Below are 14,601 nucleotides of genomic sequence, written 5' to 3' on the forward strand. Positions count from 1 at the left end.
AGGGAATGTTTATTTATTTATATTTGTCTCAGCAGAGATCTAAACTTCTACTCATTTCAGTCTGAAATCGTATGTTAATAGTTTGTAAGATATGCATTTGTAGTACTTTTTTTTGTTCCAGCACTTTACATTCACACTCGGTAATAACAGGGTAATAACTATGTTTTAACTACAGTAGTAGTTACCAATGTAGTTTCCCCCCAATCCTTTCCTGTCATCCCAATTAGCCCATGGTTTGTTAATCGGAAGATGGAACCTTCTATGTAAGAACGCCGAATCAGTGCTGGAAAATGCCACATTACCTGTTCGTCTTTAGTTGTGTACTGTTAAATCCATTCCCCATGAAATTGTCACGTGGCCTTATGTAGTGTAAAGTGTCTTAAAGTGTTTAAGTGAAAAAACAAAGTCCAGTTCATTATCAGAGGTTTCTTTATTGATAAAAAATATATGCACAAGATTTGACAAGTGACATTCGGTGACGTGCTCTAACTTAACTAAAAAGGAAAAAGACGGTTCAAAGACCGAGTTATTTAGCTTTTGGTCGGCCCGGGTCAATTTGGTGTCACTTTACACAAAATAAGGCCACATGACACGTTTACGTGGAATAGATATAATAGTAGCTCTAAAGAGAAATGGGTGATGTGGCATTTTCCTTGCACGGATTCAGCGTTATTACATAGAAACTACCATCTTTGTTTCCAGATACAAAACCCATTAGTTAGAAAAGGGTTGGATGCCGTGTTATTGGGCTGTTTTCACCAACCTGGAAGGTATAAAGAGCTACCGTTTTGATATTACAACCAATAAAATACAAGAGTTACAACATATGTCTACGAATCTCTATGCCAGATAAATCAGGTTTTATATGCTTACTTATGGGAGATTTACAAAAGCAAACACACGCACACATTTACAGAAATACACCGTCACTATCCATTGACAATGACAACGACAAGACAGTATGTACTATAAACCACACAATTAGCATTCCAACGGATCTCAAACTACTGGACTGTTCAAATTGATCACATACAGTGTACAAATGATTATACCAACAACATTGTCTTTCTGTTGAATTGGACCAGAATAACCAGTGGGATGCAGTTTATATGATAAATCAATGATACCAATTGATGACAAAGTTAAGTGCATGCAAACTTGTTTCGGATTAGGTGCTGTCTAGTCTAAATGGTGATGATAATTTTGGGCAACCTTGAGCACTGTGAGAGCTGTTTTAAACAGAAAGTGACTCCCTGTTTTGTCTAATAGCATACAATAGTCTGTGGGTCGTTGCTGAGAATTCCTAGTCGGTCCATAGAGAATTTCAGTGGAAGTCCTACTGAAATACTTGAATGGTACCGTACAGCAGATCTTAGGAGTTCTTCTGGGAGATTTTGATAGTTACAGCCTTGACCTCTGTGTACTCCTGGAGGGCATACTCCCCTCTGAAACCCAGACACATGGTACAATCAATAAGGAAACTAAGATATACTAATTGAATAAATTAATGTTGGTCTTATTCTAGAAATCTGGAAATCTGGAATGACTCACAGTTCTCTCCCATTCCCGGACATCTTAAACCCTCCGAAGGGACATTGGGTACTCATGGCATTGTAGCAGTTCACCCTATGATAAAGAGGAAATCAAAGGCCCAGTTCAAATACCTTTGAAATACAAAATCTGGCAGCGTAAATTCATTCGAAACATTCCGTCAACAATGTGCGTTATACGGATGTGATTATTGAACTAGATTTGAGTAAACAGAATAATCCACAACTAATCACGTCCTTAATCTACAGTGTTGAAGAGGTGTTTCATATGTAATCATGCTGCCAGACTATAATGAGGTTTACAGAATTTGCACAGATCTGTGTTCTTTTGCCAGATGAAAATGTTGCCCGAAATGGTCAAAAGCTTTTGGCGGTGTCCATACATACCACACCATGCCGGCCTGTAAAGCTGAGGACACTGTGAGGGCTTTGTCGATGTCATTGGTGAAAACTCCGGCAGCCAGGCCGTAATGGGTGGCGTTGGCCCTCTGAATTACCTCATTCACGGTGCGGAAACGCATGATCTGCTGCACCGGTCCAAAGATCTGAGCCAGAGAAGAGAGAGAAAGAGAGGAGGGGGAGAGAAAGAGAGTGAGACAGATCATTTGTGCATTCTCATGCATGCACGTATGTATGTGTGTGTGTGTGCGAGAAAGAGTATGTTGTGTGTGTGTGTGTGTGTGTGTTTACCTCTTCTCTGGCAATACGCATGTCGTCAGTGACGTTAGAGAAGACAGTGGGCTGGATGAAGAGGCTGTTCCGGTTCCAGGGCCCACCCCCACACTCCAGTGTGGCCCCTTCCTTCTTCCCACTCTCGATTAGCTCCAGGATCTTATCAAACTGCTTCTGATCTATCTGCACCGACAAGGAGAACATCCGACAAATCATCACCACACAAGCTTTGACTGTCTTTCTAAAAGTGTTAATATGAAAGCCTCACATCTTGCGACTTTGATATTAAAACTCACTCGACTGTCCTGAACTCACTCGACTGTCCTGAACTCACTCGACTGTCCTGAACTCACTCGACTCTCCTGAACTCACTCGACTGTCCTGAACTCACTCGACTGTCCTGAACTCACTGGACTGTCCTGAACTCACTCGACTGTCCTGAACTCACTCGACTGTCCTGAACTCACTCTACTGTCCTGAACTCACTCGACTGTCCTGAACTCACTGGACTGTACTGCTATTGTTATCCATTTGAGGAATAACAGTGTGTTCTACCACAATACCTTACCTGTGGTCCCTGGTCCACTCCTGGTACCAGTGGGTTTCCCAGGACCTTGTTACGGGCCTTTTCCGCGCTACGACAAACAAACTCCTCATAGATGGAGTCCTCCACAAACACCCTGGAGCCAGCCAGACAGCACTGTCCCTGGTTGAAGAAGAGCCCACTGTGGGCCTGCTCCACCGCATACTCCACTACAACACACATATACACTCATGTTATGTTCATGAACACTTACTTGTATACACAGACACAAACTCAACGCATCCCAAAAACATATACACATAAACACACACAGACAAGCATATGTATGCACAAACACACACACACGCACACTTACAGTCACAGTCTGCGAAGACAATATTGGGGTTCTTGCCGCCCAGCTCCAGAGTGACACGTTTCAGGTTGCTGTCACCAGCAGCCTTCTGGATGAGTTTCCCTACCTGGAAACCACCACAGGAAAAAATGCTCAATTTACAACATAACTAATACCAAAACCCCCCATCCTATCTGGCAACCATTCACACCAAATGGGGAGGGCACTGGGCTATTGGTTTAGGAGATAGCAGATTACGTCAGAATCTGGTCTAACAGAAAGGATATTGTGAACTAAGGTTTGGATAATCAGTGACATGTGTCATGATTGAAAGTGAATGGGTCATTCTCTGAATACGTACAGCAGTTGATCCAGTGAATGCTATTTTGTCAATGTCCATATGATGAGCAATGGCACTGCCTGCCGTTGGACCGTATCCTGGCAGCACGTTCACCACGCCCGGGGGAAAACCAGCCTGGACACACACACACACACAGAATGAAAGAGACCAACACAACATGATCTTATTAACTCAGGTCTATATTTTTTAAAATGTCTGATTTAGGAATCATTAATTATGGACGTGCCTCAACAACATTATGCCATTAGCTAGTTCTACCAGCTCTCATAGTCTCACTTCAGAATTAGATGTTCATCCATGTTTCTCAATCGTCAAATTCCGAAGTTCTTCCAAATGTCACATTTCAAAGTGTTTAAGGTTAAGTTTAGGCATTATTTTGAAGGTTAGGGTTAAGTTCAGACATGAACTGGAAATGCTTTAGGTTAGGCATTAACTCAGAATGGTTACAGTAAGGTTTAAGTTTTGGTTTGGGATATCAAAAACAACTTTCTATCATTTGATTGAAACGTGCAACCTTTGGAATCAGAGTCAGATGCCTATGTCCATCCGCCACCCCCGTCGAAGATAACAGAGCTCACTGTTGCCCCTAGTGGCCGGTTTCCACGTCAACTCCTGACGTCCTCAGACATGGATGGACGTCGAATACTGACTGACATAATGGGGGACCTGGCTGAGCTCGTCAAGGCAATGACTGCAATGAGCTCAGGAGCCTCTAGGGTTAGGCGTAACTTCAAAAAACACACTTCATCCTTGAGGTTGAGGGTGAGTAATAGTCGTTGAGTTAAGCACAACATATCTTTAGGGTGCGGCTAATGTGTTGTGAGAATACCTCTGAAGTATTAGAGGTGGATGTGCGTGTTCACATGTGTGTAGTCTACCTCTTTGATAAGGCAGGCCATGTGCAGGGCTGTTAGTGGCGTCTGTTCAGCTGGTTTGATGATTACAGTGTTCCCACAGCACAGAGCTGGAGCGATCTTCCAGGCAAACATCATCACAGGGAAATTCCACTGCGTTCAGAGGAGTAAAGGTATGGGTTATATGAGAGCTGAGGACACATGCACGCACGCACGCACACACGCACACACGCACACAGGCACGCACGCACGCACGCACACACACACACACACAAAGGGGATTTACTTACTGGAATGATTTGTCCACACACCCCTATGGGCTCGTGTCGTGTGTAGGTAAAATACTCTCCATCTGAAGACAATGACATGTAAAGGAATTTGGGCAGTAAGTCTGCTGTTCTGTCCTTTGAAACTATTTCATAATTGTTACAGTACCAGTAAAATGTTTGGACACACCTATTCATTCAAGGATTTTTCTTTATTTTTACTATTTTGTACACTATAGAACCACCATGAAATAACACGTATGGAATCATGTAGTAACAAAAAAAGCGTTAAACAAATCAAAAAACATTATCGATTGGAGTTTTTTCAAAGTGGCCACCCTTTGCCTTGATGACAGCTTTGCACACTCTTAGCATTCTCTCAACCAGCTTCACCTAGAATGCTTTTCCAACAGTCTTGAAGGAGTTCCCACATATGCTGAGCACGTGTTGGCTGCTTTTCCTTCACTCTGCGGTCCACCTCATCCCAAACCATCTCAATTGGGTTGATGTTGGGTGATTGTGGAGGTCAGGTTATATGATGCAGCACTCCATCAGTCTCCTTGTTCAAATAGCCCTTACACAGCCTGGAGGTGTGTTGGGTCATTACAGCGCAAACCAGATGGGATGGCGTATCGCTGCAGAATGCTGTGGTAGCCATGCTGGTTAAGTGTCCTTGAATTCTAAATTAATCACTGACATTGTCACCAGCAAAGCACCCCCACACCATCACTCCTCCATGCTTCACGGTGGGAACCACACATGCAGAGATCCTCCGTTCACTTACTCTGCGTCTCACAAAGACATGGCGGTTGGAACCAAAAATCCCAAATTTGAACTCATCAGACCAAAGGGCAGATTTCCATTGCTCTAATTTCCATTGCTCGTGTTTCTTGGCCAAGCAAGTCTCTTCTTCAAATTAGTGTCCTTCAGTAGTGGTTTCTTTGCAGCAATTTGACCATGAAGGCTTGATTCACGCAGTCTCCTCTGAACAGTTGACGTTAAGATGTGTCTGTTACTTGAACTCTTTGAAGCATTTATTTGGGCTGCAATTTCTGAGGCTGGTAACTCTAATGAACTTATCCTCTGCAGCAGAGGTAACTCTGGGTCTCCCTTTCATGAAAGCCACTTTCACCATTGCGCTTGATGGACTGCATCTGCATCTTGAAATGTTCCGTATTGACTGACCTTCATGTCTTAAAGTAATGATGGACTATTGTTTCTCTTTGCTTATTTGAGCTGTTCTTGCCATAATATGGACTTGGTCTTTTACTAAATAGGGGTTTCTTCTGTATACCACCCTTACCATGTCACAACACAACTGATTGGCTCAAACGCATAAAGGAGGAAAGAAATTCCACAAATTAACTTTAAACAAGGCACACCTGTTAATTGAAATGCATTCCAGGTGACTACCTCATGAAGCTGGTTGAAAGAATGCCAAGTGTGCAAAGCTGTCATCAAGGCAAAGGGTGGCTACTTTGAAGAAACTAAAATCTAAAATATATTTTGATTTGTTTAACACTTGTTTGGTTATTACATGACTCCATATGTGTTATTTCATAGTTTTGATGTCTTCACTATTATTCTACAATGTAGAAAATAGTAAAAATAAAGAAACACCCTTGAATGAGTTGGTGTGTCCAAACTTTTGACTGGTACGGTATGTAAACACAATTGTTGATACACATCATTTAATACAGTATATTCATGTCAATCGGGTGGATATGATCTCATATTTGGGAGATGGTCAAATTAAAGTGTTTGCGGATTAACTCACCTACAGGAATGGTTTTGCCTTGTATCTTGTCGGCCCATCCTCCATAATAACGCAGGGTTTTAACAGTGGCCATTAGATCCACAAAGTACGCCATGAGGAAGATCTTCCCCGAGTCAAGAGCCTCCAACGTCTGAGTACATATACATTAAACAGAACTCCTCAGCAACATCTAGCAAATGCATAACAAATGTTGAGCCCAGGTATGGAACATGTGGGACATATGGTTGTTGAGCACTTGCAGTGTTAGACTGTGTGTGTGTGTTCCTCACAGCCAGTCTGAGGCGATCCCTCTCCACCAGGTCAGCCAGCCTGTTGAGCAGCAGCCCTCTGTCGGACGCATCCATGCATCGCCATGGAGACCCCAGCTGGAAGGCTGCCCTAGCACTCTGGACCGCCTTGTCCACATCCTCCTGTGTACGAAAGGAAAGTTAGGCACACACATCCACACAGACAGGCACACTTACGAAAGTCACACAGGCACGCAAACAGACACAAGCGCATGAACACACACCCTCTTACTCTCTCTCTTTCTCAACCGTACTCAAAGAACCACACACACAAAAAAATGTATTGATTGATTGTTTGACTAATTGACAATGTCACTCACGGTGTCTGCCTCCTCTACCTCACACAGCAGGTCTCCAGTGGCAGGGTTGTGAACTGGCATCTTCCGTCCGCTGCAGGACTCATGCCACTCGTTATCAATGAATATCTGATCTCCCCAAATCACAGAAAGACACAACAGCAAAACAGATGACGTTAATGAAAAGGCCTTGCACACAGACCCAACAAACCCCAAGCTGGTGTTGTACACTGAGTGTACAAAACATGAAGGACACCTTCCTAATATTGAGTTGCACCTCCTCTTTGCCCATTCACCCTCTGAATGGCACGCATACACGACCCATGTCACACTTAAAAATCATTCTTTATGCTGTTCTCCTCCCCGTCATCTACACTGATCAAAGTGGATTTAACAAGTGACCTAAGTAAGTGCTCATAGCTTTCACCTGGATTCACCTGGTCAGCCAATGTCACGGAAAGAGCAGGTGTCCTTAATGTTTTGTACACTCAGTGTATACTGTACACTACACACAAACACTCCTGTGTCAATGAACTCCTAACCTGATCCTAGATCTGTTTGCGTTGTCTTGACAACTATGGAAATTGACATGCCAAAACATAACAAAACAGTGACCATGGGAGTTGGCTATATAGAGAAAACAGATCTGGGACCAGGCTAATGAACGCCCTCCCTCCTGTCATCCATGACCACGGGCCTCTGGCAGAGAGCATAGTTTTCCATTTCAGGGAACAGACTCCATAACAATGAGTTAGATTTTTATCCTCAGTAGAGCATGTTTTATAGCTTTGTCCTGACCAGATCTCTGTTTAATGTATAAGGAAGATTAACCTTTGATTAAATCCTTTCACTTGATTAGATGCATCTGAGTGTTGTTGGTAAGTCAATATATTAAAATAATAAATCGTGGTAACTCTACTGTAATAAACTTTCTGATAAGATCACAGTAAACAGTTTACTGACTTCCTCTGCTCCTGGGAACCGTCTTGCCAAAGGGATGTAAATACCACACTTATTCTACTACATCTCCAATAGACAGACACACACACACACACACACAAGCACGCACGTATGCACGCACACACGCACACACATACACACACAAAGTATTCATGAAGAACTATTAATGAAATATGCCATTATAAATCAAATGCATCAGCGCATGGAGATGTTTAGACAGCATTTTGTAGCTGAAGATTTAGAGAGGGGACATCTGGAAAAAGACTGGACTTCACAACATACTGTGTGATATTCACTGGAGCAAAAGCTTTTTCACCACCCAAACTACAAAATACTCCTAAAACTAATGATGCATAGATGATTTTAGCAGCAAAGTACTCCACAAAATTCAACACTTAAAACAAAAAGCAAAAGAGAATACATAACCTACACAAACATCATGACATACTTCATTAGCTATAAAGATTGTTCCAGCTGACCTTAGTGTACTGGACCTCCAGGTTAGGGACGGGCATGGGCATGGTCTGTTTAGCTGGCCCGGCGTCTCCGTGGTCCGGATCATGGTCCTGGTGGTTCTGGCAGTTTCCTGGCTCGGAGCTCATGTTGCCCTGTTTTCCTACTGGGACAGCGAAAGGTGAAATTGTATGACACTGGGCTGAACACATGCCCCTCTCCCATCCCACCTACCGTCTCCTGCCCCTTCCTCTCATTGAGAGGCACTGATTGGACAATAGGCAAACCTGTGGAAGGGGGTGATTTGCATTGTTCAACCTGATTGGAGGGATGGTGAGAACCTGTGAAAACTTCACAGTGACGGGTTCTATCAAAGAGACGTGGTTGGTGGACATTTAACTAAATCAAACTGACCAATCAAGTGTCCAAACTACGAAAAGAGAAAGGCAACACACGAAAGTAAAAATACCACAGTAAAATCTACTAAAAGCAATACAAGCAATGTGTGTGCCCGTGTGAGCGCGCATAGTACTCGCAAGAGCAAGTGTGCAAATGTTGTCATCCCTATATAATTGTCTTCCCTACAGAATATACCATATGAAAATTGTGCCAAATGAGATATTGGCATCTGCTACTGCCTCACACTAAGGGGTCAGAGGTCGCGACTGGCACCATAAAGTCGGGGCTGGCGGTGCTGGCTCCAGAGCCCTGATCTCATCTCATTAGGCTACAGAGGGAACCTGAGGACAGCAGGGTCATGTTTATTAGGCACTAAATTAAACAAAACAGAGTGAAACATGGAGGAACTATCTGGACAAAATGCTGATTTTTGTTTTCCATTGCAAAAGGTTTTAAAAATGTTTTCAGTCTACTTTTTCAACCATCATTATCGTGTCACTTTTGGCATCACATGGACTGAAACGGGGAGGGACTACCTGTTGTGTCTCCTAATGAACACAAAACTGTTTAGTTATTGGACATGAATGACAAATGTTTCTTGTCAGACAGTAGTTGGCAAATATGTTGATAGAGCTGTTTTTTTTGTGATACAATTTTTTTTACGACAATAAAACTGGACTATTTAGTGACCCAGGATTTCATTGCTAGTCATGTGTGTAACATGTTCAATTTAACAATTAGTTCAAGTTGTGTCTTAAAAAAGTTTACTTGGGAAAAAATACTTTAGAAACAATGCATCGTATTGACATTGTGTTTGCATGAACATTACTCTGATTGTAGCTGATTGTAACTGATTCTGCATTTTGAAGCACTACTTGAGAAAGACACAGAATTCAAAATGTATTAGCCTATTATATTTCATGGATAATATTTCACAGCAGTCGTTTTCGTAATCGGCTGACATTCTTATAAAATCAAAGTCACATTTACAGAAAATGTATCCATTTTCATGTACTCCTGAAGAAAAAAAGTTAAAGTTATTGTACTGTCTTCACTTGATGATGTGAAAAGTATTTTTAGTTTAATTTTAAAATAAAATCCAAATAGTTTCTAAATCCAAACTTTATACCAAACATAATTATGGTATGTCAAAAAAAACAGGTTATTTACACAAGAAAAAGGTACATTTATTATAACTTAATTAACCTTGACTTGTGACGTATGGCATTAGCAGACTGTGAGAAACAAATAAATGACTGGACGCAATGGACCTGAGTTTGGCTGTCTTACCTGTGCATGCAGATGGTACACCTGCAGATGGAACGTTCTCAACTCCAATCACCGGCATGTCTTCAACTCTCTTCACTGCAGCCCCAAATTTGAGAAAGGCAAAAGCACCCAACGCAGACCCACCACCCTTCTTATATAGTTGCACTCACTGGTAAAAAAAAAAATACCCACTTCTTACTGGGACCAACAGAGAATCACGTAGCTGTCGCACCCACCAGGGACCCACGCCTTTGGGCCCATACGCTAATCACTGTTCAAATAGAACCAATCCCTATTTTCCACTTTACACACCACGCTTGTTGTCCACTGGCCGCGAGGCAAGCACGCATACCGCTCAGCTTCCATGACCGTGAAATGCAGCATGTCATTTTTTGATGTGAGAGCCACCTCTTGTCTTTCCCCGTCACCTTTGCATTGGTCCAAACCACTTATCTCTGCTGAAAGGGAAATTTAAAAAAGGGACTAGTTTTACACCACTTTGGGATATTGCACGCCCGATTTGGAGGCGGTGAACATAATAATTGGGAAGATTTTAGCTTTGATAAGGGCCCCCTGCTGGCCCGCTGTCTCCCAGGAACAATACCATCGCATAACTGTGTCTGGTGTGGCTCTATTTTGGTGTAGCCTGTCTGGAAAGACGCAAAGTCCTTTGAAAATGACCCCTGGGCTTAGACAACATAACCTTCGTAATTAACCCTAGTTAAATAATGAAAAGCACAGCGGAGCTGCGTTGTGGAGTGTTGTAATGTGCCGTGAAAAAGAGCCATACGCTGATGCATTTTTCTCTTTGTCGCTAACTCAGCGCACATTTTGGACTCACTTAGTAGGCTGATTCTTTGAGCCAATTGCAGTGGCGATGAGGATGAGGATGATATCCTTGTCAATGAAATTAGGCTCGAGGGTGTCTTATAAAACTGAACATCTGTATGCCAGAAAGAAGGAACAAAAGCCTCATCAGTGCTATTTGCAACTAATGACCGCATCCCAACCCAATAGACATTTAATCAGCTCTACGTATGTGATGCGTGCATGCATGTGTGTGTGAGGATATGTGCATCTGTATTTGCTGTGTGTAGTAATGTATGTGTTTGTGTGTGCGTGCCTGTGTGTATGGTAGGGTCCTGGGAGGTTCCTTGGTGGTGTCTCCAGTGAGTCTAGTCTGTGTTGGTTGTCGCCATGGTTCCATGACACGTGTTGCCCCAGTGGCTGTGCTAATGACGGGAGGGAGGAGGAGTGGCGGGACTGCCGGATCACTCAGCCTGGACTGGGACTGGGCCTGGGCCTAGGTCGGTCAAAGGAGGCGTCGCAGCCTGACAGCACCGGGTGTCCCACAATTGAGCCTGAGTGGAACCGACGACCCATTGGAGAGAGGAAGAGAGGGATATGGAGGGATATGGGGAGAGAGGATTTGCACAGACGCCAGAAACATAGAGAAAGCAGGGCAAGTCAGAGTTACAAATAAAGTAAACATGCAGCATAGAGACAAAATGCTGAGTCTGGATTGGTGGCCTGCTTTCAATGTTGATACTCTATCATGAAATAGAAAAGAGTCAATCCTGTACAAGTATTCCTCTTTGCATTATCTTGTGTAGGCTGGCTTCCTTGTATGATATTATATACACTACCGTTCAAAAGTTTGGGGTCACTTACAAATGTCCTTGTTTTTGAAAGAAAAGCAATTTTTTTGTCCATTCAAATAACATCAAATTGATCAGAAATACAGTGTAGACATTGTTAATGCTCTAAATGACTATTGTAGATGCAAACGGCTGATTTTTTATGGAATATCTACATAGGCGTACAGAGGCCCATTATCAGCAACCATCACTCCTGTGTTCCAATGGCACGTTGTGTTAGCTAATCCAAGTTTATCATTTTAAAAGGGTAATTGATCATTAGAAAACCCTTTTGCAATTATGTTAGCACAGCTGAAAACTGTTGTCTGATTAAAGAAGCAATAAAACTGTCCTTAGATATATGTATGTAGATATACCATTAAAAATCAGCAGTTTCCAGCTACAATAGTAATTTACAACACTAACAATGTCTACACTGTATTTCTGATAAATTCCATGTTATTTGAATGGACAAAAAATGTGTTTTTCTTTCAAAACAATGACATTTCTAATTGACCCTTAACTTTTGGAAGGTAGTGTATGTTCGTCTACGATAATTCCTTATTGTTTCTTAACCAAAGCTTTTGTTCAAGGTCAACATATTATATTCCAACTCCAAGGATTCTGAGACTTACCAGAGGAACATAAAGATGTAGGATCTTAATTTGATCACCCTGTTGTTGCAGAAAATGTCCTGTACAGCTGGACATAGAAACTTAGTGTATTCAAGGTTTAAAAAGGCTTCTAAAGTTTATAATTTCCACAAACATTTAAGGCTTGATTTGCCCTAACTAAAAATGTATTGACCCCTACAAAAATGTAAAGTAATTATAATCCACACAATATTTCACATTTCCTTTTGCTGCAGGATTATTTTCCTGCTGTGAGAAACTAGTCAAATTAAGATCTTACATCTGTACCCTATCTGAAAACAAATCATAAATGTTCCCAAATGTGTGCTGTTTCTATGCTGCAAGACTCAGTCCAGGGTCATATATGCTGCTGTCACTGAATCATTGGATCCCAGACCCACTCTTTTCATGGTAACTCTTGACATTTTAACCCATTTAGTCTTTCGGCTTGTTGTTTAGGTTGACATTATACAGATCCGCCAGCTTAGTTAATATTTAATTTCTCTTGTTTTACTTCTGAAGGAGGAAACAACCGTGTACAAGAGCAATGAAAAGCAGGTATGATAAACAAAACAAAACACATAGCATAGATATTTGTATTTGCCAAGGTAGCAGCTACTCTCCCTGAAGTTCAGCAAATTAAGGCAGTTAAACATTTTTCAGATTTCCCCCAGGCCACTACTCTACTGCCACATATCTACAACACAAAATCCATGTGTACCTGTGTGTATAGTGCGTATGTTATCATGTGTTTGTATGCATGTGTCTGTGCCTGTGTATTACACAACACACAGAACATTGTCAATCAACAGGGATCTTTCCCACAGTTAGGGGTGTAGGGTAAGGGTAAGGGTCAGGGATAGGGATAGGGTTAAGGGTTTGGTTAAGGTTAGGATTAAGGATCAGTTTTGATTTTGGTTAGTCTTTTTTTGCAGGTCAGCAATGTCATTATAGTATCTCCTCTTTTGCTACACGCCCAGTGTAGCAGGTAGCTATGCAAGCTCAACTTCCTGGGTTGTTCTGCGGCTCCCTTGACGCAATTTTGGCAGAGATCGCGTATAAATCGCGTTTAAAACACTCACTTTGCACACTTGCTCAGTGTCACGGGATTAGTTACATGTTGTCAGTAAGTACATATCAGTACCATGAGCTGGACCAGCTCTTAGGGCCATGTAGGCTCGAATCCAACCAGTGGTTGAAACTACTGGCTCTGTCATTGCCTACTACTACACAGCTGAATCTCACTGACAAACAGAACATATTAACTGAAGATGACATGGGCGATGAAACTTGGGAAAGCATTCAATTACAATGGAAGAAGTGAAGTGGGCAGGGGGACTGTTGGGCAATGTGAGCATGGGCGAGGGACGTGAGCACGGGCGAGGGACGTGAACAGGGCGTGACCAAAGTTGGGGAAAGCAGAACTTTATGCAAATACACTGTGACATTGCTGCGCTATTGACCAATCAAAGCTCATGATAGATTCCAGACCCTACTGGATTGATTGGGGATACCTAGCAGTACCTAACATGCTTGCTAGCTTGCAAGCAGCCAAATGAGGGGAAAGCTAGTGTGGAGTGATGAAATGCAAGTGATAGTCAATACGTACTTTGAGTCTGCCATCTTGTGGCATGTACAGTAGTATAGCATGTGACTTAATGAATTTCATTAACACCTGGGGCCTCTGTTCCATGGTGTGCTATAAAATATTCATTAGTTTGTCAAATTGCATTCATGTTTTGTTTTCTGGAATGAAATTGTTATGAATTGAAATATCAAATGTTGGGCAGGCTAGATTGCAGTTAGTCAGACAGTCCATACATTTTTAGAGTGAGGAAATCCAAACACCAATTTACAATGATTGTGTATGTTTGGCCACTGCCAAATGTGTGCGGTCTGCAGCCGCTTGTACACAAAATGATGAGAGAATTAAGCTACCGTGGACCACGCAGTTAGCACCTGATACGCGTATTGAACACGCACAATAATGTCTCATCCTGTTAAAACAACACAAAGAACAAGAAGAAAATGGAATGCTAGATCAAGCTCTATGAAGCTGTTCAATCGACCGCCCGCTGGTTTGCAGTCTATGCTAAAACAGGCTGATATGTCACTGCCTCTCATGGTACTTGGACCTGCCTAGTGCCAGTCTTCTCGCAGAGTGTATCCAGTCATCAGACCCTGCAGCAATTTGCTTAGCTGGAGATCAAACTGCACTCATTAGACCAGTCTCCAACTTTAGAGAACTTCCACTCCTGGAATCCGGTGAGTAACATACAGTATCCTGGCTGGGGCGCTCTATGAGACTGCCAT

The 14,601-nt window shown here is 42.3% G+C and overlaps 1 protein-coding gene across 1 annotated transcript; it reads right to left on the minus strand.

Annotated features, from left to right (window-relative positions):
• Window positions 1–53: 53 nt before the first annotated feature.
• LOC135514314 (aldehyde dehydrogenase 1A1-like) lies at window positions 54–8,518 on the minus strand. The gene is made up of 13 exons (XM_064937703.1): window positions 8,378–8,518; window positions 6,963–7,067; window positions 6,625–6,765; window positions 6,356–6,485; window positions 4,603–4,664; window positions 4,337–4,465; window positions 3,459–3,572; window positions 3,122–3,224; window positions 2,791–2,975; window positions 2,241–2,405; window positions 1,938–2,095; window positions 1,552–1,626; window positions 54–1,445 (listed from the first exon to the last, which is right to left on the minus strand). The coding sequence occupies exons 1-13, from the start codon at window positions 8,498–8,500 to the stop codon at window positions 1,373–1,375; spliced, it is 1,563 nt and encodes a 520-aa protein (XP_064793775.1). The 5' UTR covers window positions 8,501–8,518; the 3' UTR covers window positions 54–1,372.
• Window positions 8,519–14,601: the final 6,083 nt, after the last annotated feature.

The sequence above is a fragment of the Oncorhynchus masou genome, chromosome 25 (assembly GCF_036934945.1).
Source record: "Oncorhynchus masou masou isolate Uvic2021 chromosome 25, UVic_Omas_1.1, whole genome shotgun sequence".
In the NCBI taxonomy this organism is placed as follows: domain Eukaryota; kingdom Metazoa; phylum Chordata; class Actinopteri; order Salmoniformes; family Salmonidae; genus Oncorhynchus; species Oncorhynchus masou.

Excerpts from the sequence above, each read along its gene's own strand:
- LOC135514314 (XM_064937703.1), bottom strand. The coding sequence starts at position 8,500 with ATGAGCTCCGAGCCAGGAAACTGCCAGAACCACCAGGACCATGATCCG. Across the intron at positions 4,466-4,602 it reads TGTGTGGACAAATCATTCCA|TGGAATTTCCCTGTGATGAT; the intron begins GTAAGTAAATCC and ends CTCTGAACGCAG. Across the intron at positions 1,446-1,551 it reads TCCGGGAATGGGAGAGAACT|AGGGGAGTATGCCCTCCAGG; the intron begins GTGAGTCATTCC and ends TCTGGGTTTCAG.